At 42.3% G+C, this 24,371-nt stretch overlaps 1 protein-coding gene and 1 long non-coding RNA gene across 5 annotated transcripts in view; both read right to left on the bottom strand.

Annotated features, from left to right (window-relative positions):
• Positions 1–6,356, bottom strand: part of MACROD2 (mono-ADP ribosylhydrolase 2) — an 841,246-nt gene extending 834,890 nt beyond the window's left edge. For all 4 annotated transcript variants that reach the window (XM_064647572.1, XM_064647573.1, XM_064647575.1 and 1 more), the window contains exons 1-2: positions 6,224–6,356; positions 2,394–2,510 (exon numbers count right to left, since the gene is read on the bottom strand). In XM_064647572.1, the coding sequence (XP_064503642.1) occupies positions 2,394–2,510; positions 6,224–6,269 (163 nt within the window). In that variant the 5' untranslated portion in view covers positions 6,270–6,356. The remainder of the gene's footprint in view (positions 1–2,393; positions 2,511–6,223) is intronic.
• Positions 6,357–8,751: 2,395 nt separating this feature from the next.
• On the bottom strand, positions 8,752–24,260 carry LOC135410796 (uncharacterized). The gene is made up of 4 exons (XR_010428882.1): positions 23,810–24,260; positions 18,249–23,546; positions 16,199–16,295; positions 8,752–15,761 (listed from the first exon to the last, which is right to left on the bottom strand). It is a non-coding gene; the product is annotated as an uncharacterized LOC135410796 (long non-coding RNA).
• Positions 24,261–24,371: the final 111 nt, after the last annotated feature.

Genomic DNA, 24,371 nt, shown 5'->3' with positions numbered 1-24,371 from the left:
CCAGCTGAGTACTGAGTATCTACAGGGACTACTGCCAGCCCAGATGCTCTGCCTTTCTCCTGCAGCTCCTTACTACAGCAGCTGATTGATTGCTCCTGCTTCACTTGATTTGTTCTTGGTTGCTTTCTTGATTTCTCCTCATCACTCTTCCTGAGCAGCCACTCCATGCTTTACTAATCAATCTGTCATTTTTTCACTGTTTGGAAGTAAATGGTAAAGAATTTTTTCCACATTCCCCATCAGTTGCTGTTTTGGCCTGACAAGTAATACAGAGGATTTTCTTTTTTTCCTCTTCTTCAGTTTGCCAGTACAAGCAGCCACATTTCAATAAGAGAAAATACGAGAAGTTGGGCATGGCACTGTCAAGTCATCACCAATTGCATCCCACCTGGGGCCTCACTTCTCTCCAGAGCCTCACTCAGGCTGTACCTGTTGCCCTCTGTATGACCCAGTACACAGAGCAGAAGTCCCCACCAGCAAGACTGAAATTCTAGTTTTTCTGTCTTTCAGCTCAAAAAAATAGTTCTTGCAAACTCTCAATACCTTCAAGTGGGGTCAACACTTAAGGGAAGGTTGAAACACATTCAGTAAGTCACACTAACACACGTATTTCTTCTAATTGTATTGATCAGTTGGAATGTGGAAGCATTTCAGCAGCCCAGCCTTCCAGAAGTTCACTATTCCACATGGCTTATTTACAACAAATACATCAAAGACAACAAGTGACTACAGCTATTTCCTCCTGAATGTACTGTATAACAAAAGCTTCCAGTAGCAGAGAAGTGTTTCAGCACAACTTTTGCCTTCCAGCATTTTTTTTGCAGTGCACTGAGTACTAACAGAGAGAAGGCAAGAGCGGCTACAAGAAAATAAATTCACCACTGCCATGATTCAATACCCACATATTAGACAGTGACATTTTGCTTCTGTGAAGTCTAACACCAATCACAACGTAAATCCACACCTTGTCACCTTCAGCAGCCCAAGTAATACAAGACCTGAGAATTTCAGCACTTTATAGGGAATGTGAGAGTAGCTGCAATGAAAACATAGTTTGGGCTAGTAGGGATAAAGAGTCTCCCAGTTAAACCCCACGACATACTGCATATTCCCACATACCACAGGCCTCTGAAATGAACTCAGAGGAAGTCAGGTAACAGTTTTTATTTTTATGCAGCCTTTGATTTCTAGATGGACAAGCTTCCTGATGCTGTAAGATATAAAAGGGAGAAAGAGGTCCATAGGTACTGATGTAACTCAGCTACTCAGCAGCACTGAAGAGCTCAGCAACCTCTGACATATTTTCACTGCAAAAGTCATTCCAGGTGCTTTTAGGAGCACACAAGAGCTTTAGCTGTTTATGACAAGGACATCTGCAGATCTGTCAGCTCCTCCAGATTGTGCTAAAATAAGTGCTACAGCCTTCCCATTTTATTAAAAACAGCTGATTAGCTCCAGGCCTCATGTCACCTGGATTATTTACCATAAAGACCACATTCACCTGCAGCCACAAGACAACTCTACACACCTGTTCACAGGCCAGTCTTTGCTCTTACTGGTAACAAAAAGGTCTGACAACCAGTCCTATACCTGCAGAAGCAGGAAACACTTTAGGTCTCCTAGTTAAATGCTCCTCCAAAAAAAACACAGGCTTCAGCCAAATAGGATAACAAGACACAGGAAGAAAAGAGGAGGAGGTAACCAGCTCAGAAGTCATCCCTATCCTTCCATGTCCCTGTGTGGATGAAAGGGAAGTAGACAAAGAACGAAGCACTGTTTCAGAATTACTTACAGAGGACAGAACTCTCTAAGGGAATAGGATTCTCATTTCTGGTCAGTCATCACCACAAGTATTTAGACAACTCTCCTGCTGATCACAACCACGATAAGGCTGCACGCACTTAGAGAGTGGGAGTTAATCCAGGCCAGGCTGATGTTCCTCAGCCTAAGAAAGCAGGCAGGACCAAAAGTAAGACAGGCTTCAAACCCAATCTCCTCCCATTCCTGGACTTTTAGAAAACAAACATTGCTTGTGCACTTCCCCTCTGCTTTTCAGTCACCTACAACACTGTTTTGCCCAGATTCCCCAGATCATTATGCTCACTGAGTTGCAAAGACAAGGCACAGCTGACTGGAGTATCTGGAAAGTAAGCCTCCTGCAGAGAACAGCTATTTTATACACTTAAGGGTTATTGACTCCACCTGAGGATACCTGCAGAGTTAGGGGACACCAGTGAGCCTTTAAGAAATTTTGTTGTTTTTTCTTTCCCCCTTTCCTCATTTTAGACTGTCACTGCTCCTAACATGGGTTCTAAGTCTTGGTCTTCCTAAAAGTAACTTCAGACTGAGCAAACAGAGTGGTCTGCATTTCAAGACTTCCCCATTTTACTTACCATCACTTTCACTCTTGCTTTTTAAGTCTTCCATCCACGTTGGAATAGTTTTCAATGCAACGTAGTCCCCCGAGTACTCCTTGCGTCTTTCTTCCAAGGTCATCTTCAGCAGACGCTCTGTTTGGGTGGGGGGAAGAGACATGAAAAAAGTTGTGCAAACTTCCACGTGAGCCAAGCAGTGAGCAGTGCAGTGCCCCTGGTGCACTGAAATGCCACGGGAGCAAACATTCTGTTACCTTCTAGGTGGTAAGAAAGGCATGTTTAAGTCTCTGCAGAGACTTTCGTTTGAATATTAGTAGGACACACTTGTTACCACACTAAAACACAAAGGGATGGTTGTTTTTGTTTCCTCCTGAGAAAGTCACTATCTCTTTTTTCAGACATTTAGTGAAAGGTAAAGCCTCAAAGAGTGTACAACTACAATGGCTACTGCCAGCTTCACTCTTTTTCAGACCTTTCTATAAATGGACGTTGTACAGCAAGGAAAAAAAAACACCCCAGTGACCAAACACTGCAAACACCCCCATGACCCAGCACTTGAGCTGATTTTTGCAGCCACATCCTCATCTCCCTCCCCACATCAATGATCAGTATTAGCTTACCACAAGTTGCAGAGCTTTTCCTCTCCCAAAAGGAAAGGGGGAAAAAAACCAAAAAAAACCAGTAGAGCACACCATAACACCCATATGCTACTGAAGCTTCTGATCTGTTTTTACAAGTGGCACTATTACTACTACAACCACACTAACAGTTTTTTTGACACTTTAATCGCTAATAAATCCTCTTTGAAAACTCAAGAGTTTTTAGGAGTGGAGGGGAAGGCTAAACCCATGTTGTTTGCCTTTGTCATAAAGGGCTAGAGGGACTTGAAAAGAACATTTTCTTCTCAAGTAGAAGAGGCAGCGAAAGAGTTGGACATGGAAACTGCTTCTCAGATGAAACAGTAAAAAAATAAGAAAGAAAATCACTTGCACTGTGGAGTTTTTGGTTGTGGTGGTTTTCTTTTTTTAAATAGTTTCCTAATTATGGAGGCTGCAATCAGCACAGTCTAATAACCAAAGGCAACTTTGGAGCACAGGCTCCTTTAACAAAATAAGTTCACTTTGCTGTTTTTGACAGCCCTACCAATTTATTCAGTTGACAAAAACACTTCTCTCTGTTATGCAGGCTGGGTATGCCTTAATTGGATATTTACATCTGCCAAAGTAGAACTGATGTGACCAGGGCCACCATCATGCACAACAGATATGCACTTAAATCCCTTACCTGAGCTTCAAGCATAAAAAACTCCAAGTATTTGACGTGAACACTGGAAGTGCTACAGGAAGGCAGACCCAAGAGAGCGAGTGCCTCTGTGTGTCAGGTTTGAGGGACTGACAAGCAGAGCACTTCTGGGTGCCTTTTGCTGAAGAGGTGATAGAGCCAGTCCTGTGCCTTCAAAACACAAGTTGCTCTCTACAGAAAGGTTTTATAGAACTTTGCTCCCGTGAGTCAGCAGCGAGAACTTAAACTGAGACTTAATTATACACAAACCTCCCGGAAGATGCTCCCGACAGCCTTCGCTGCAAGTGCAGTTTTCTGCCTGCAGCAGAAACTTGGGAAGTTTGCAGGCAGCCCAGTCCTGTGTCTAAGGCTCTGAAATCAACTCCAGTCCTGCTCCTGCTCCGTTCCAGCTGTCCTCAAGCAAGACCTCCCCTGGGAGGATGTGGACCAACCCTTAATTACCAAGAAAGTAATTAAGACAAGCAAGTGTATTGTCAGTGGGTTTGAACTCAATATTTAGCAATTGGTGCTTTTTTCTTTTCAAGAGGTGCTTCAGAATATAAAAGGCTGAGAGCAACTGCACTCAGAGCTTCATGGGAAGAGCAGAACCAGCAAGCACAGACAGCTTTGCAGGGGTTCAGGAGTACCTGTGAGAGGTGAAGGCAGTCCTAACCAAAGATTTGATTTCCAAAGTACAGTCTGGGTAGGAAGGAAAGAAGTTGGGCTTCTCTAATTTTCCTTTCTAGTAAAGAAGGTACTTGGCAAGTCCCACAGGGCTACAAGCTGAAGAGCAATGCCAGCAGTGAACAGAGAACTTTTTTCTGCCCTCATCATTCAAATACCCAGGCCCAGCACCATCAGCATCATGCTGGAAAGCAATTATTGGAGCAGAAGACTGGTAAACACTGTTCATTCACACTAGGCAAAGACACAGTGAGTTCTGGCCAGCCAGCACTCAGACCTGCTTCCTGGAGGGGAAAACCTCACCAGCAGTGGGGAGCTCTGGTTTGCGTCCCTGAACATCACCTGATGGAGACCACCATCCTCACAGCTGACTGAGACAAGGAAAGCGTGTCAGCAGCTCCTGTTTCCAGCTTACCCTCCAGCCTCTCCACTCAGCCCTCCTCACCAAGGGTCCGGGTTTACTTGCCAGGCTATGAACTCACACAGACAGCAGCAGAGCTGGAAGAGACAAGTGGGAGTAATGGGAACACTCACCAGAGCCTGTCAGAAACCTCTCCCCATCTGTCCCCCGGCACAAAACCAGCGTTTTCTGAAGGTAACACCATGCAGTATTAAAGGAAAGTCAGTTATAGCTGACCCCACATAAACAATGCCTCAGAAGATTTACCTGTATCTTTGTTGAAAACTGAAACTTTTGCCTGGTAGAAATTTGTTTCCTTACTTTTTACTACAGAAACATGGACTGCAAGACAGTTTTGAAAGAAAAAAAGCGCGGAACAAAAGTCACTTCATCTGAGAAGAGTCTGACAGGAGCAATTAACCTGCAGAGAGATCAGTTCATTTGTGTTTTAACAATTTTTCCTTACGAATGTACACTTGATTTCCGCCACAGACATGAAGCACGAATCCTATCCATTGCACTGGTCTTCTGCCTTCTTAGCTTGAAACACACACAGAGTCACAGGGGTGACGGAAGAAAGAGAACGTAAAATGTGAACCGCTGGTATTTTTTTCGTCCTCTCCTCGTGTATTACTACACTATTTGTAAACACACCAGGCAAGAAGCTTTCCTCCTAGCAGATATAAATATCACACTTCCACTGGGTGATTATTTTTTTTTTCTTAATTTCTACGTTGCTCTCCACAGGATTGATATAAAGTACCAAAACAGCGAGGTCTGCATCAAACGCTTGGCCCACAGTTTTCATGCTCTGGAGTTTGACTTTGGGGATTTTTAAACTGAAAACACACGGGTGGGGGTCCTTAAAAAAAGATAAAAGGAGTAAATAGTTGGAATCGGGGAGGGGGGGTGTGCTTTGACAGTCTCATACCCCGAACACTTCACCCCGGCTGACGGACACTAGAAGCTGAACCGAAGCACAGTACACCAGCAATTCAAATAAACCACATTTCGCCTCGGAAAACGAACGCGTTAAAAGGAGGGAAGGCACGTTTTGAGGGCATGTGCCCAACTTTCCGGCCTGGAACGCTCCCACAAGGTGACTCGGGGGCGGGAAGCCCTCAGGAGAGGGGCTGTTTACCGCCCGCCCGCCCTCGCTCCCCTCAGCCCCGGGGCTCCGCTCCTCACGGGTCCCACCGAGCTGGGGGGGAACACCCCCAATTCCCGCACACCCGGGCTGCCGTGAGGCCGGCGGGGCGTGCAATTTCGGGGTGTTTCAGCCAGGAGACCCCAGGACAAGGGCGGAGAGCACTGACCACCCCCCCAAGCTTCCCCACCCCGTGCCCTCAGCCGCGGGAAGCGCTGCCGGACACCCCGCGGCGAGGCGGCGGCTCCGAGGGCGCCGGGACCGCCCCTCCTTCCCGGCTCAGCGTGGGGTTAAAGGCGGGAGAAGCGGGCCCGGCACCGGGAAGGGCGATAATACCTTTCTCCTCCCGCCAGAGCTTTTTCCGCTTGTTGCCGGGGTACATGGTGGTGTGGCTGGCGGCGGCTTTGAGCTGCAGGTTCCCCAGGCTCACGAGGGGGTGGAGGAGACGCCGCGCCAGAGCCAGAGCCGAGCGATACCGACGCCCCGCGCCGCCGCTGGTGCCGCCGCTCCCGCCGGGTCCGACTCCGGCTCCGCGCCCGCCGCACGGTGCCCGTCAGCCGGGTCACGCCTCGCTCTACCCCGACACCCCCGCAGCGCCCGCCCCGCTCCCCGCCGCCCGTTGGCTCCGGCACACGCCGCTCAGCAGCCGCCGCCGCCTCCTCCTCCCGCACCGGCCAGGAGGAGCCTGAGCGCGGCGGCGCCGGGTCCGGAGGATTCGGACGAGGGAGAAAAGGGGGTGCTGTGGTGGTGGCGGTGGGGAGGGGGGGACACGGCGCGGTAGGTGCTTGGTGCGACAGCTCCGCGCGGGGCTCGCTGTCCCCGCGGGGCGGAGGGAGCGGGCGGGCAGCCCCGTCCCGCCCCGCCGCCGCCCCCCGCCCGCCCCGTCCGCCCCTCTGCTTCCGGGTTGCGGCGGCTCCGGCCGTGCCCGGCACCGCGGGGCTGTTGCCGAGCGACGGCGGCGGCACCCGCAGGGACCTGGGACCCGGCGGGACCTGCCCCGCACGGCCCGACCCGCCCGCCCGCCAGCGCAGTCCTGGGGATCCCCCTGCGGCCCCGGAGCCTCCGGGACGCGGGGAACAGCAGCCCCGGGCGGTTCAAACGCAGGTGCTGGAGCCGCCGGGCTGAGGTTACCGGGAGCGGGCGGCTCCGCGGGTGTGTCCAGGGACACAACTGTGTGTCCTGAGAAGGGCAGCGGAGCCGGTGAAGGGGCCGGAGAACAGTCCGATGAGGAGCGGCTGAGGGAGTTTAATCCCCCTCGGGGGTGACCCTATTGCTCTCTGCGACTCCCTGACTGGAGGATGTAGCCAGGTGGGGGTCGATCTCGTCCCAGGCAACCAGCGACAGAACGAGAGGGCACAGTCTCAAGCTGTGCCATGGAAGGTTGAGGTTGGACACCGGGGAAAATTTCTTCACAGAAAGGGTGGTTAGACATTGGAATGGACTGCCCGGGGAGGTGGTGGACTCACAGTTCCTGAAAGTGTTTAAGGAAAGACTACTTGGCACTCAGAACCACGGTCTAATTGTCAAGGTGGTGTTTGGTCATAGGTTGGACTTGATGATTTCGGAGGTCTTCCAACCTCATTGATTCTGTGAGTCGCTGGGATCTCTGGGATCTCTACCCCTCCCACCAACCCCTGCTGCAGCAAAGGCCAAGGTCCACCTGGGACCAAAGGTCAGGGACGGTACCTCAGCCCCTGTGCCACTTGCCCTTCTCCTGACCGAGTCATTTATTCCTTCACACAAACTTCCATGGACTAAATAAATAAATATAAAAGTTTCCCTGCCGCTGCAGTGATCCCCTTGGCTTCAGTTGCATCCCTGTGGAGAGAAAGGCCCTTCCCTGTGCAGGTGAATGGATTCGGCCCTGGAGCACAGCAGGTACTTAATTTGTAGTGATGTACAAGTGATGAGGGGCTGGGGTGACAAAGGACACCTCACAGCCCTCAGTGCCTCATGGGGCTCATGATCCAGCAGACCTTCACTGAGACAGAACAGTTCACGATGGGAGAGAGATATCTGGTTGAAGTCAATCACAGGGAGTGCACCTCTGTTCACATGGAAAATGGAATTTCAGCTAAATCATACAGAGAGTGTCTGATGTGCAGCACCTGCTCAAGAACTAACTTTTCTCTGGTGATACTCTCTTGTGCTTCACCTGTGTCAAAGAAAGGTGAGGCACAGCATAGCAACATTTTGACTTCTCGTACTTTCTGCTAAACAAAGACATTAGTATCTCTGCTATTACCATTAATCTTGGTACAATTCCTTACAGTAAAATCATTAGTCTTATCCCACTCATTGATGCAAGGAACCACTCAGTTTATCTTTTAACAAATAAGACTAAGAGTCCTCTTTACAAAGCATATTTAAACACTAGTATTAGATCTTCCCCAAGGGGATGTTGTTATCTTTCATCTTTACCTGATTTCTTCACTTTGCCCAAGTAATGTGCTTTGGTAGCCCAAGCACAATTTTCTCATCTTGATAATAAAAATGAGAGAAGAGCCAACAGGTTAAAAAAAAAACAATATAGTTTAAATCATGCTTGCTTCCATGGCATGGAACAAATATTTGAATGCATATCCTAGATCACTGCATATTTACCAAGCTACTGAATATTCTAGTGTCCTGTGGGATCTGTTCCACATTCTATAAATCAATGTTTATTGGACTAGAAGGGGAGAGAGAGAGAACTTAACTCTTCCTGTGGAGGCCATCTGCACACATTCTGCAGGTTCATTTGTAAAAGCAGCTACAAGAGCCATAATTTTGGAAAGTATCTAAAGAAAGTATGTACATATATAAAGGGAAAAAAAAAATTATGAAGCCTGATGTTTACACCAGCATCAGAATGGAAGACAACATAAAAGGCAGGAATAAAACTTTATTCAACATAAAAACAGAAATGTTCAAATGTTACAACTTCCGGCAAGAAAATTATTGATGCATTTTATATTTTTTATCTCAGATGCTGGGGATACAATTGATCCCACCAAAGCAGTAACAAATCATGGTACTGACTGATATGAGGACGACCTGTCCTTCACTTCTTACACTTGTTGATTCTGGAGGCCTGAAGCCAGAAAAAATGATCAGCAGCATCACGTGTGGTGGGAAGATTTACCTAAAAAGCAGCATTTTAGTACTTGGATGAAGAGCAATCAGGCTGCAAAAACTAGATTATCTTCTGAGAAAGCTGTACACGTGGCAGGCTAAAGCAATGCTCAGAAGGGCTTAAAAATGTTCTGCTGAAACAATGGGCATGAAAATGGGACCAGCAGGAAGTTTGTGTTTGTCTAATGAGTTGGGTTTATTTAGCCCATCCAAGGACTACTGAGCACACTGGGGACGTTGTACAGAGGAAGACAGGAGAACTGGGAAATGTCCAAAATTAGCATTTAAGAGATACATACCCTGGCAGAATACTAATAGTTGTAAAATGAACATTTAACATATGGATAAAGTAATGACTGGTTCAAGAGTTCCCATCAGAGATATAATAGGAAATGTAAATTAATATGAGAGCAAATACTACGCTATAGAAGTGAATAAATGTACCAAAGGAGAGCTGGAGGCTTGATCCAAACTGCTGGATCATCCAACCAAACCAGCATTAAGGCAGCTACGTAGAGCATTTGCACAGCTATCAAGCATCCTGACCAAAATAAAGGCAGTGGCACTGCAGATCCTGCCCACAGCAGAGCAAAGCTGAGCCGATCCAAGGCCCTGGAGGAGGCACGTGGTGGCCACGGGGTGAGCAGCGGCTCCATGGGGATCAGCTGTGCTGTGGGATACATGGACACCAGGAGAGAGGGAGGAGAGAGCCAGTCTGAGACACAGATCTTAAGGAAAGGATCAAAATGTCAGCTGCTGGAGAAATGGAGAGGATGGGAATGGAATCAGTGGTTCCGGGTCTTGATTGTCTTAAAAACATTGGGAAAATTCTGTGCCAAAGAGGAAAAGGCACTCAGAGGTGGCAAACTGGTGCCACCTTCACAACCACAACACGGTGCAGAGTCAGGGCCAGCATTTGTGGATGACAAACAGCAAAATGGAGCAATTTTGTGAGAAAAGCCTTGAAATTTAACAAGAATAACATTTATATGAAAATGACAGCAAGCAGCTCTTCTCATTATTTACAATGTAAAACAGTCATTTAGTTGTTATTTACACTGATTATTCAGTTATTCCTTGAATACAGTGAAAAGGGTAAAGGTGAAATTAAGATGTCTTAAAAGCATTTAAATATTTTGAATTTTCATATTATAAATACAAATTTTATCGATAATTTAAATGCAAAATTTAATTGCATTTTAATTTTAAATGCAAATCTATATTTAGATTATTTCCTCAGTTTCTATCTCACTAAAAAAAAAAAAAAAAATTATGGACAGTTTTACACGTTAAGAGAAACTTCCTTCCTCGTGCATGTGATGGTATGTTTTTAAATGTATAATTTCTGCAGCCATTAAACAAAATTGACTTATTACACCAATAACAGAGTAACATAATAATTTAAAATGTGTTTAAAAATTATCTACATTTATAAAAAATGGATTCAAACTGCCATTATTCTCTCAAACCTTGCCCGTGTAGCAAACTGTGTGCTGTGGACAGCCCTGTTGATTTTGATAAGCCCTGTGCCGTGCACGTTTCCACTGCAGGAAATTCAAAAGCAAACCTACAGCCCCAGTCTCTCCTCCTGTCCCTTCCTTTCACATGCTGAAACTGCTCCCAGTTCTCCTCCCAAGGCTTCCACGGTGTCGTTGGTGAGATGTCAGCTTTCATTAGCAGGCTCGCTCTCGGATACTCTAATGTGCATTGAAAACACAAAATGCACATCATCCATCTCTCATGTGACAGCTGCATCCCACCTTCTGAACTTCCAAGCCTCTGGCACACCTGGGTCAAGGCTCTGCTAATAAAATGATGCCGAGTGACAGGGGGAGAGGGAGTCAACTGACTACAAGCATTTGATAAACTGTTACCTGCAATTTCTTGGGTTTGTTGCCTCGGGCAAACGCACTAAAGAGGAAACAAGTCACTGCCAGCCCCGTTTGTCCAACTGGGTGAGTGGAGAGGAGGATGAAAGGCAATACACTCCTGTTACAGCTTTATGATTTGAATCCATTTTGTCAGGGAAATACCTTTTGGTCCATCGAGTAATGTGATAAGCTATTCAAACAAAGGGAAGAATTAATGTTTCTGTACTGCTGCTATGTTTGTTAATGTGATTCTATGATTCTACTATTTCATGAGTTATCAGATGCACAGTGTTTCAGTTTAACCACTAAGGTTATACTTGTATCTAGGTACAGTCATTTTTTTATAGTAAATAATATATTAAGCAGAGAAAACAAATAATTTGATACAATTATTCAAATTATCTGATGTATACATATTATTGACTCATGATAACTGAAACTTATTTTCTAATATTTTGATACAGACTTGTCTTATTTTGATTTGTTAGATAATTGCAAACTTTTAGAAGAGAAATCTGAAGATCCTTTGAAGTCAGACCTATTTTAAGTCAACTATTTTGGAAAACACTGTTCCAGCATAGTGGTATCCTAATACAGTTCAGTCTGGTGATGTAAATGAGTGGAGCATTTTCCCCAAACTTAATTACAGTTCAGAAGTATTGGATGTTATTATGTACCTGGTGTGAGACTGATGCTTGTTTTAATTACTGCAGTGGTTACTGTGGTCAAAATCCATGTTTGCAAAGGCAAAGGAGAAAGAGCTTTTCAGAGTTTCCAGAAGAACCCACAGACCTGAATTTTTATGTGTGGCAGAAGACACAGAAAAAAAGATAGGAATGTTCAACTTAGGCTCTTCTCTGGGATCAGCATCATATGGAAGAGATAAAAATAGAAGCTAAAAAAACCAGCAGTTGATCCAGACTGAAACTGTCTTCTGCTCCTGGAACTATTCCTGGCTCAGAGAGGAAAAGAGGGAGAAAAGAGAAGTGTCCCACCTTGGAGATGACTCAGTGGAGAAGGGAGTGGAATGCCACACTGGCTCCCTGGTCCCAGGTGCCCGGGAGTTTGCCACACCTCAGGTGTTTATAGGTGTGACTGTGGGGCTCACACAAACCCTTTCAGGCCTCTGCCAGTGTCTGCTGGAAACAGAAGCCACCCCTTTTAGTCTCAGTCATTCTGTATGAGAATGAACTAAGATGCATTCCACAAAGCACTTGATAGAGGGGAAAACTTTTAGGTAGGAAATTACTTCTCAGTACGCCACTTGAAAATGTGGAATTCCTGCTCAGCTTACAGTGTCCTCGGCAAAAATTAGAGATTGAGAGCACAAACAGAATGAAACAGTCAAAGTGACCTCAATACAGAGGAACAGAGTTAAAAAAAAAAAAAAGAAAAAAGCAGGACTTAACCATGTGCTCAAGCTTGAAGTAGATGAAAGTAACAGTGACATACTCGGTGACTGCTGGGAACTTGACCTCAGTGGGCTCTGCTCAACCTTCTCAGCAGCAGCAGAGTCACATCATCAAGTGGCTTTGCAAGGACAGAAGATAATTAAATGTGATCACATCAAGCAGAGCAAAGCACAGTGTAGTAGCAAAAATGCAGTAGTAGTAAAAATATTTCCTAATTATAAAATTTCTTAAATGATTGCTTCTTTTATTTCCAGGGAAACAAAAACCTGGCATTGGAAAGGTTCAAGCAGGCTGACCATAAAAAGAGGCAAACAGATGCATTTTCTTGTTTTGGTTCTTCCCTCATCCCTGCACACATCTACATCTCTGCTTGGATTTGTATTTTGAGACTGCAAGGGGCAGAAGGCGAGAGATTTATTCCAACATGCTGTGCCAAATCCCCAGTACAGTGCCGAGCAACTGGGACTAGTCAGGCTGGGAATTAATTGGTTGCTAAAAACAATAAAAGATGGGAGTACTTCTACAAGACATCTAACATGCTGACTGTATAAAATTAGGCTGGAATGACATTAATAAAGAAAGCTCTCAAGTGTCAAGAATGAAAGAAGGTCAGACATTCTGCACTGAGGAAATCTAGATCTCACCAGAGGGGACATCCACTGTCGTTATTCTGTTTTGTCTTCACAACAACTTTGTAGCCAGACAGGAAAAAAAAAAAGCCAAGGGATATGCTTGAGAGTTGAAAGACTGAGTAGAGAGAGTAGATAAATGGTTAATAATAAAGAATTGGAGAGACAAGTCGAATTTTTAGAATCACATACAGTGAAAGCTGGTACAAAACAGTTATTGATGACAAGCGAGGCTGTTTTGAATGTACACTTTATACATCTTACTATTTTTGTTTGAACAGGTATCATGCATCACCAAAACCAGTGGAATTATACCACTACAAAACATATGTTTGGTTTATACATAACAAGAAATAACTGAATTAATTTTCCAAGCCCGCTTTTCCACCTCTCTCCTTTATTCAGTTATTTTGTTTGGTTTGGCTTTATGAAGGAATCCCGGACTCACCGTGGCTCCAGGGCCCACAGGAGATCTCTAGTCCAAAGCAGGTGCTGAACACCTCCAGGGATAGCTGATCCACAGCCTCACCAGGGAACCTGCCCCAGCCTCTGCTGGATTTGCTGAAGTTTATCACCACCCTTCTTACACTTTCATCTAGAATTAAGGTTTAAAGAAATAGTCCAAGGGATTTCAGTTCAATGCACCGATGTCCCACAATTCCTAAAGCTGAGCAAGGGGATCCCCACACGCTGCACCTTCCTTGCACTACATTCCCCCTGCCTGTTGCCTTGGATCTCATGTTGGGATTCCATGGCTTTTAGGCAAAGAACTGTATCTTTGTACTTGCTTGGAGTCCAACCCCAAAAAAAGTCTGGGGTGGAGGGTGTCTCTTAACTTTGCTGAAGCAATGGCATGGTTATTTTCCAGGTGATTTTCTGGGTGATTTTACTTCACTCTTTTGTCTTCTCCTGCATTTTATTTGCCTCACCTAACAGTTCATGTTGTTTATTGCTCTTCTTTCCATTAGTAGCACTCTGTATTTTTATCCCCTGTAAATACAACACATGCTCCTGCTCCTTTTCTTGTAATGCTTCCAGCACTGCACAAATATATCTACATTTTCCTTATCTTTTTCCTTCATCTTAATGCAATACATGCTGTATCCACCTCACTACTTTCCTCTCAACTAAGTTGTTCTAAATTGTTTGGTGTGAGGAGAGAACAGTACTAGGATAAAAAGAACTGCTTTACCTTTTATCACCTGGGTATCATAACACTGTGTGTATTGTTTTCAGTTTAATTATGTTGTATCACTTGGCAAAAATTAGTTCCAAATTTGAGAGTTCAGGTTCTGTAGGAGATAAAATTAAAAATAATTTTATGGTTTTATATATAATAATACTCAGCCTTTAGCCTGGTAATTAAAATATCCTCTCCATCAACTGGAATTAATTGCTTTGTAAATGGTGTGTTACTGTAGCAGTGACACAGTATATGATGCACAAAAAAAGCAGGAGTTTTACATCACAATTCTTACAAGATGTTTTAATTCTGACTTTCATTTTTTTATAGTGCTCATCACCATTAGCTTTAATGCTTTACACTGTTTTCAGTTGCTAGTATGTTAATAGCTTTTCTTAATGTGCCCAAATCAGAAAGAGTAAATCTTTGTGTAAATCTTTTTATTAGTCATCCATAATCCACAGGTAATTCTTGACCTGTAGGAACCAGGTTTGTTTTTATTCCCCCTCTCAAGGTGGCCAATAATTGTATTAGGAGCTCTATTCTGCTCATATTGAACTCCCTCCAAAACTCTTCTTATTTTGACTGAGAGTGAATTATTTATTGTGGATACAAAATGTCCTTTAAGACAGCGAATCCCAATCCATGTACAAGAAGTAGCACAGTTAAAGCTGATATATTGCAAAGTCTCCAAATCACCCATTCCACGGAAAATGAAGACTTTCTGCCTGCTCATGCATAGCAGTCTGAGGGATAACTGGCTGGCTAAAACACCACTTAATTTATGGTTATTCAAGTAGATGTTACAGCTCTGTGCTATGTCCTCTATGCTGCCTTTTGTTATAGGTTGGAAAATGAATTTATTCTTTTTCCCTATAGCAATCCCTTCCTGGGAGCTCTTTCAAGAAGTGGGCTGTAGTGTAGCTCATTACAATTTAATCTCTTATATTTTAATAAGTATCCTACAGGGTTATTAAGGTGTTAGAATTATCTCTAAAAAAAAAAAAGGAATGACATCATTAGTTAGCAAATTAAGAAAATTTGTCTCCCAAATACATTCTGTTTCAATAGAAACAAAACAGTTTTATAAAAAATGAACCCTGTTACCAGTAACTTGTTTGTTTTCAGAAGCAGAAAATATTTTTTTGAAAACCACAGAGAAATAATGTTTCAAAACAAGTAAATGCATTTCAAAGCATAATTGTATAATTTATCAGGATGAAGGTTTAGTCCCTCCAACACAGTCACATACTGTGTTGCACTGCCATTATAAATGGAGCCATTACTTCTCCTAATAAATTTGAAAAATTGCCTGAAGTACCAATATTTTTTACTAACACCCAAACTGCATGCACCCAGTTATTTAAAGGTAGCATGGACAGGCAGCATTCCCACACATTCACTGTTAAGGGAACTTTTAGAGCCAGAGCACCGAGTGCCTCCCCGGGAAGCAGCTTTCTGGAGGCTCTGGCAGGCTGTGGTGGTGCCTGGAGCAGCCCAAAGGGATGCTGTGGAGCCCAGCAGGAGAGGAGAACCTGGAGGGATTGTCCACCGGGGGCGGTGGTGATGAGCAGTTCTGGTTACTCCCAGGGGCTCCCCGCAGGGACACGTGGTTCTTGTTGAGACTCAGAGGGTGACCATTCCAGCTGCACACTGAGGTGACACCTGGGCACACAGCAGACAGGAATAAGATCAGATGATGGTCTCTGAGACACCCACAGCTTTTCTAAATGAGTAGTGAGAGGCAATTCAAACAAGTTTGGAGAGCAGCTTCCATGGGGAAGGTGCTGAAGAAAGAAGCCCCTGCACTCCAGCTGCCTGCCTTTGCAATTTGGCTGCCCAGCCCTGGCCACCACAGATGTCAAGGCCACGTGTTCCCAAGTGACTTGTCACCAGAAGCTGCAGGAGATGTCAGGTCTGCACCTCACAGAGCAGTGAAGTGCAGCCCCTGTGTCCTGTGCTCAGGGGGAGCAGGACCATCACTGGGATACATTGCCTGGCATTTGTCCCCAGGACCCAGAAATTAATTTGATGAACAGCCACCACCTCACAGAAATTGTTCTCCCTCCCCCAGCCAAACATCCTGCTACAGATGGACTTACTGGTAATTTTCTGAGCCACAAATGTATCTCGTAATCTCTCTGGCAGCTGATCATCACTACAGAACCAGGCAGCAGAATACACTTGACCACAGAGAACCTGAAATGGGTAGAGCAAATGAGAGCTAATTTTTAAGTCCTGAGTCCTAAAAACTGTTTCTTAGAGTAAGTGTTCTCTCAAGTGATGGCTAAAAATTGCAATTTTCAATAAACTTAAAATATAATATCATTACTGTGGTAAAATATGTCATTATTACTGGAAAAATTAAATAGCAAGAGGCTGTTGTTATATATAACAGCATATACTGCCTTGTATCTTCCTGCTGATAAGGCAGGAAACTGCAAAGTACTTCCAAGATTGATGAATCAGTCCCGGTTCCTAAACTAGGAGTGAGGTGGAAATGGAAATTCACCACATACAGCCAGAGTTGCCCCACAATATTTGAGTACAAGTACATTTTGCAAAGTGGTCATTAATTCTGGATCTGCTCATTTTTAGTATCCAAATCAATACCTCAGCATTGTGATTTGTGAAGATGGCACTTGTTAAACGAGTTCCATTTCAAGTGCTAAGCTACAGCTGTGATGTATGTAAGAAGTGCTTATCAAATATTTGCTTCCAGATGCAATTATTTTAGCAGTAAATTTTTGAAATGTTATCTCACTTTATGCCCAAATCCAGTTGCATTCCAATGTTTTTATTGGAAATAAGCTATATCAAAGAAAGTCCTTATCTGTGAGCAGTAATATCATAGGCTGCTCTCCACAAGCTTTTTATTGCTAATCTTTCTCTGCTGGAGACTTGCTTGTATTTTAGATGAACTTTTTCTTGTGCTGGTGCTTTGCATGTGGAGTAATAAAAAGGTTTATCAATTTACAATCCATCTGAAACCAGTGAGCATTTATGAAATAACTGACTTGGTTCTTTGGGCCTCGCTTCAGTTGCATTTGAAAACAATGTTAACTTTTCTGGATGGGTAAACAGCACAGTAAGAAATGCTGTGTTCATCATGAAGGACTTCTGTAACAGCTTTCAGTGGACAAAATACCTATTCCAGTTTTTAAAAATGTTATCATTATAGACTGCCTCTGTAAAGGCAGCAAAACAATTTTATGATGATTTCTAGTTTTGACACTCGTCTTACTTGCTGATAATCTCCCACATTTAACATCATTCTAAGAATTAGGTAATGTGAGATTGTTACCAAAAAATATTATTTAATCATAACAGATATAAAACCACAAAACCCACACCTAGAATATACCTTCTCAGCCCTTAATAATAAAATGCTCCTCCTGACAAGCTAATTGGACAATTTAGAGAGTTCCTTGTACAAGGAAATTCAGCTACTCAGACAAAAAAAAAAAAGAGACGTAAATTAGTCGTTCGTGTCATAGACTCAAGTCTGCAAAAGTTCAGTCTCTTCATGTTGCTCTAGTTCTACAAAATGGGGTAGAAATTGCCTCGGGGAAGAATCCAGGAGTAATGAGGTTAGTTCAAGTGGAGCTGACAGCACAACTCCCCATCAGGCCCCCTGCACTAAGTCATGTATCCAGATACAGCAGGAAAAATACACCTTAAACAGTCACCAGATGAGCTGTAATTTACCTGTAGGTTCTACTTCTGTTTTTCTGGTTAAACATAGAGCTCAGGACAGCGTCAGAAGGTACACTCACAGTGTTTATGAGAAGTTAAAACACCAGATTAACATTGGAAGAAAAATATATGACCACATGTGCCTTAGCAGAGCTCTGCAGCAAGTTTGCACAGTTTTCCCCTTTCTGTAATAACAATAGAACTTAACTGCTTAAGTTTAACATAATTTCTGTATGAAATATGGAAGAACACGATGCATTTTAGCTCACCCTGGCCATTTGATGGCAATATACATGTCAGATCTACAGTGGCACGAGGATAATTAATTGTGACATTGCCAAAGGGACACAACACTTCTGCTGATAAATTCTTTACATCCTTCCAAAGGGTCACAGTCAGTATTTCAGCTTTAGGCTGGTTTATTGCCTAGAGCAAATATGATTTTAATAGACTTACATGAGCTATGGAAAAGCTGATCTGGAATAGTTACATGTTTCAAATGTGAAAAACGTTCCAGGGAAAATAGAGGAGCTGCTGTGCTTGAACTTCTTCATGCAAATAAAGTCCTACCTGAATACAAATTATGTGCATTTTTGAACAAGACTGCCAAGTTGAAAAAAACCAAAGCATATTAATATTATAATACCAAGGTGAGATAGTTTGATAGAAATAATTTAAAACATGGATTTAAGGGGGTCAGCAGAATGCAAATCATGACTAGAAAGAGGAAATGAAAAACCAGAAAATAGAAATCCTAGTAGTAGTAATTTAGCAAAAAATCAACCTGAATTTAAATTCACTGCAAAAATAGTTCTAACTTAGAAACACTAGTGAATTCTATTTTTCTTTTTCCTTTTAATTAATCCTCCACTGTCCTTCCAGCATGGACACAACAAGGCTGGTATCAAACTGCCTTTGTTAGCACAGCTGACTTTGCCTGATGAACCAGTTCTAGCCAAAATGTTCATTTACTGATATAACTCTGCCAGCAGACTTTTTCATGAGTATTACCCAGCCTCATACAAGACTTGCCTCTGTGCCTTTCTTTCCATCCTTAATTGGCCATCACCCTCTCCATGCAGGTTCACATCCTGCTATCCAAATGAAGCACTGCAGTGATTCAGCAGGGAGAGCTACAGGTTTAAAACATTTGCATTTGACCTTTTTTTAAATTCCTAATGTAAGTAAACTGTATAAAACTGTCAAAACTGGTCTGATGTCAGAGTCTTGTTGGATTCTCCTGGTATGTTCCTGCATCTGAGCAGGATTAGAGAAGCCTGAAAAGGTTTTCAGTCCCAAAGGGCAGCTGCTGCAGACCAAAGTGCCTTTCATGATGGTTGAACACTGCAGTCACAAATGCCATTTCAGAAGGGATGTCAAGTTCCACCTGAAAGAGTTACACCCTGAAAGAGAAAACTAAAATGGGAACTACCTAAACACCAGAATCCAAATTCTGAAGAAATTATAATGGGGATGCTGCAATTTTATTTCTTCGAAGACTTTCCAGATTCTCCCTTTATAAAAAAAAAAGATGATTATAAAACTTTTCTTTGGGGAAAAAAAGTACATCAAGGACAGCTCCAAACAGGAAGTAAAAGTGAGAGACATGAACAAGATTTATACCAGTAGTCATGGACAGTATTTTGCTGGGTGGAGGGGGGTGGAAATTGTGTATGTGTTTTGTTGGAGTTTGTTTGTTTGCTTGTTTGTTTTAGAAAAAATATAGGGAAATCCAGAATTTAGGTTTCTTGGCTTAAGAAATAGCTTCAGCAGGATAAAAATGGAAGCAAAGTTTTTTCTTATAGGTCAAATTCCAGCAGTAATAAAACAAGGCTGTAGCTGCTTCCACTGGATCTGGATATATCCCCAGGCTCTCCAAGAGGCTATACTGACTCACAGGGAATGAAACCTGGCATGGCCTTTGAGATGTGGGTAAATTAGGTCAGGCTAATGTGAAATACAATCAAGCAAACACTCAAAAAAAAAATATTTAAGTGATTGTGATGCCCATGGCACTGGGGCTGAATGAAACAATAATTTTTTTGAGAATTTCAGTGAACTTTTATGTACTTTAATCAGGAATGTAAGACTGCTCCAAATGTATAATGAATGATGTCACCAAAATGTGAGCAATGCTAGTGTTGGACAGAACAATCATCCCTAAGGAAAACAGCTTTCCCACTATACCTGTCATGCTTGTAAGGACTAGTTAAGTCAATGACAACAGAGTAGATCCCAGTTATTCTGTCAGATATTACACTTAGAAATAGTCTATCAGATTTGCTTACCCATTGAGACATGTGCTTTGGTTCCAGGTTTGTCAGTTCTAGAAACAATGCTGACTTGGGTGAAATCATCAGCGTGCACATGTGAGCAAATGCATCAGTCTGGGAGAAGAGCAGGCACCTTCCATGAGAACAATTTGAGCAAAAATAAAATAAAAAAGAGGAGCACAGGTGCAAAATTATTAATAGTTACAAATGGAATATGTAATTGTTTACTAAGCAACCATTTCTCCTTTTAATTTTTGTTTTCTGCAAAAGCCAACAAATATTAAATATCATTAAATATGACATTTCATTGGTAACACTGGAGTTCTGATATCTGTTATTATTACATTCCTAGTACTAATAAAACAGAATGTTTAAAAAAATATATATATATATAAAATACTTACTGAAGTGTCTTCTGCTAAACAGAGAATAGGCCATTGCTCCTGTTTATTGAAAGTCAACACACATAGTGTACATTTTCTTAATGATCACACAGTTTGCTGCTACCAATTATAACCTGGTTTTCTTCCACCAAAGGAGCCCAGATTCCTTTAGCTCATACAATATGTGAACATATTCGTGCCTCTCAAAAGCAGATAAGCTGAATTCTTAGATCTTTTATTTATGGGATGTCGGTCTTAACAAATGTGGCAAATACAGCTCAGTAGCTCACAGCAGCATAACAAGACTGTTTAAGCCCTATATATTAGGGATAAAAGAAGAGAATTTCAGTCATTGCTAATGTGAATGATGTAGGATATCTACAAATAAACAGATATGTGTATACTTCCAAAATAAAAACAGTTTTGAAAGAAATGGTGCACCGTTTCTTTTCTTCTCATATCCAGGACACACTGAATGAATTTCAAAGATTAAGAATGGAAGACATCTCCTCACAGCAAGTCAAGAGCCCAGGCTGTAAGTACCTGCTTTGCCCACATGCTGTTTGCCCTGTGAGACAATGGCACTGCAAAGCCTTTCTAAAGCAGATGTGTCTCAAAAATTTAAAGCACAACCTTCAACAAAGTGTCCCTTTCTTCTGCTTTTTTACTTATTACATCATGTCCACTCCAGATGTCCCTTGTATAATATCAGTGAGCAGTTTAATGACATCAAAATGAGGACTGTCACCATGGAAATCGTGGTAAAAGGTCATTTCTGCCTCTCATTTCACACATATGGTACAGAAGATTTTTCATGCACGTTATCAAAAGACTACAAGGTGCAAGTAAATCCTGTGTATGGGTGGGAATCTCTCTGCCTGCAGATCAAAGGTGGAGGACTGCATTTCCTAGTCTCATCTTCCTTAATATTGCCATAAAAGAGGACAATGGATCAGTCAGGAAATACAAGTGTTACACTTGATTTCTGGGTGCTCACATGACCTGCCTTCCCAGTTCAGCATGTAAATCCCATACAGGGTTAATTTTGAGTTCTTGCTCTGAAGTGCTTCCATATGGTAAAATGTTTGAGCATTTGCTTAAACTTTTAATTGACTGTGAGCCCAATTCATCATTGTTCGCTTCATTTGCGTTGGGGAGTAGATTATTATTTTTTGAAAACCTTTCTGTAAAACACAGATTATAGATTGTTTGATGATCCAAAGGCAGTGACTCAGTGGGGGGAAGTGAGTACATCCAAATGAAGAAATAGTCACAGAGGAAAAACAGAAAGATTTCTTAAACTCTTAAATGTTTGGTGTATTTTAACTGTGAAATACACAGACTTTAGATCTATATTGTGGTCAATAGTGATTTTTCAGTGCTGTAGAAGGTGTCAGAGGGATTTGTCAGGCAAAGAAATTTTCTAAACTAGTGCTTTTAGAGGACTGAACCATCTAGACAAAATATTTTTTACCACCTGCTCAGAAATAAATTAAATATCTATAATTACCAAAGTGTATATTAACCACTAGCTAATTCTAAGAAGCTACTGGTGTCACATGAGCTCCAGCTAAGCTGAGCAACAAAGAGATTTTGTTTCCTCAGGAAAACATTCTTTTAAGGACAGAAAAGGGCAAAACCCAAAGGCAGACATTTGGAACAATATAACAAGTTACTTCCATTTTCATATGGGCCACTCCATTCCTAAATGCAGTGTAAAGATATACCAAGGCCAGCAGAGTTTGATTTTCTTTGCTGGCAAGAATTAGTTTGAAAATAAGATTTCCAACATTCTGGAAAACTGAGGTCCAAAGCAAAAATTGTGTTGGTTTGGGAATGGAATTCTACTTTTCTTAAACTCCTGGTTCTTCAAGTAACGTCTGTAGAACTCAGCCTTGAAACCTCTGCTAGAGCCAGACTAATTTGCAATTAGCTAAATCTAAACTCATCTGTTACATTTAAACTGAGACCCATCGGGAGTCCAATTACTGAGAGATGTGAGGTGCAAAAAGATGGGTTTCTACAAGTAAATCAGCAGCAAAAGGAAGTCCAGGGAAAATGTGGGGCTGCTCCTGAGTGGGATGGGGACCTGATGGCAGAGGACACAGAAAGGAGCAAAGTACTTGATGCCTTCACTTCAGGCTGACCTTCAGCAAAGAAAACTGCCACTCTCTTCTCAGGGGTATCCAGGCAGGACAAGATGCATATTAAAACACAGGAAACTCCAGCTAAATGTAAGAAAATACTTATTTATGTGAAGGTGATCACTAGAACAGGTTGCCCAGAGAGGTTGTGGAGGCTCCATCCTTGGAAGTATTCCAAACCTGATGGGATGGGGTCCTGGGCAACCTGCTCTGGGAAACTGTGCCTTGTGACCTCCACAGATCCCACCCAGCCTCATCCACCTGGCAAAGCAAGCCAATTGCTTCTAATACAAAAGACAAAAGCCAGAATCATGGTATTTTTCCCTTGATGTGATCTAATCTATCCTGAAGTACCCAAAAGAAATAAAAATCCCTTATCTAAATTGATGGCTGGATTTTTCCAAGATTAGTGCGTTGCCAGTGGAATTCTTCTGATTATTTCCAGCTGATGTTGTGTGATTGCAGATGGAATTTTGTTACTTCCATTGTGACTGATAATAATATTGAAAAGTCTTTTTCTGTTAACTGTTATTTTCTGTTAACTATTTATTACTGCAGCTGTTTCACTGTTATTAAAGTTATTAAACAGGGAACAAAATGTCTGTTACCTACGATAGGTGCTGTTTGCCTGCAGAACAGCCTGCAAACCCCATCATACTTACCTTGCAAGTGATGATAAGGCATAACAAACAAAATCAGACATCTCAGCCATCTATTGATCCTGGAGGAAAGCAGAATACTGCCCTTCATTCTGCAGAATGGATGGTCACTTTCATAAGCTGTAGTGTTTTCTCAAAGTCTTAAAAATTGCTTTGTTTTTTTCTTAAACTTGCCCAATACATATTTTTTTTCTCTAATCTGAAAAAGAGATGACTAAAAAGATGTGCAAAATCATGAGTGGTGTAGAGAAGTTGGAAAGAGACCAAGTGTTCATTGCTTCTTCCAAAACAAAACCTGTGGGGGATCAAATTAAGTTATTAGGAGCTATGCTGGAAACAAATGGAAGTTTTCATGTAGCAGAGAGGAAGGAGATTTAAGGAACTACTTGCTAAAAAGTATGGTGAGTACCACAAACTTACAGGAGCACTAGGGGACACTGAACAGCTTCACAGAAAATAAAACCAGAGGGTTATTAAATACTCAGGCACTATAAACTAGATCAAGAAGTCTCTGAGCTACTCAGCAGATGGAGGCCAGAAAGTATCCTGTGTACTTACCCCACATGAAACCTTTCAGAAATATTCCCTCTTCCTTTGAGTCTCCTCTTAAGGACAGGCAGAAATCTGCTCCCAAGGTGAAGAGTCCTCCCTCAGCAATGCAGGAAGAAACAAATAATTACAGAAAAAAGGAAACAGAAGAGGTGGAAGATCAAAAAGTAAAGAAGAAAAAAAAAAAAACAAACTCAAAATAAACCAGGAAGAAATCCAGACAACCCCTGACAGCACTTACTGATATCTTCCAATATACATGATCTGGTGAACACTGGACAGTGTCAAATGTCAAACACAGCATAAACCTCACACTAACTGTGATAATGAGATGTATCATTTTACAGTATTGTTGCAATAAGATAATGTCACTTTATGCAGTTATAGGAATGTGCTTACCCAAATGATAAATGCTATTCATTTGTATCACATCAATGTCTGACTATTACAAGTTAAATAGCTCTATAAAGATAAGATATATAATATCTGTAAGATATTATATATAATATAATATCTATAAGATATTATATATAACAATATAACATCTATAAGGTATTATACATGTCAAAGA

This window comes from Pseudopipra pipra, chromosome 3, assembly GCF_036250125.1.
Source record: "Pseudopipra pipra isolate bDixPip1 chromosome 3, bDixPip1.hap1, whole genome shotgun sequence".
Taxonomy (NCBI): domain Eukaryota; kingdom Metazoa; phylum Chordata; class Aves; order Passeriformes; family Pipridae; genus Pseudopipra; species Pseudopipra pipra.
The sequence above is the reverse complement of the archived record's forward strand: the minus strand, read 5'-3'. Positions and strand labels throughout refer to the sequence as shown.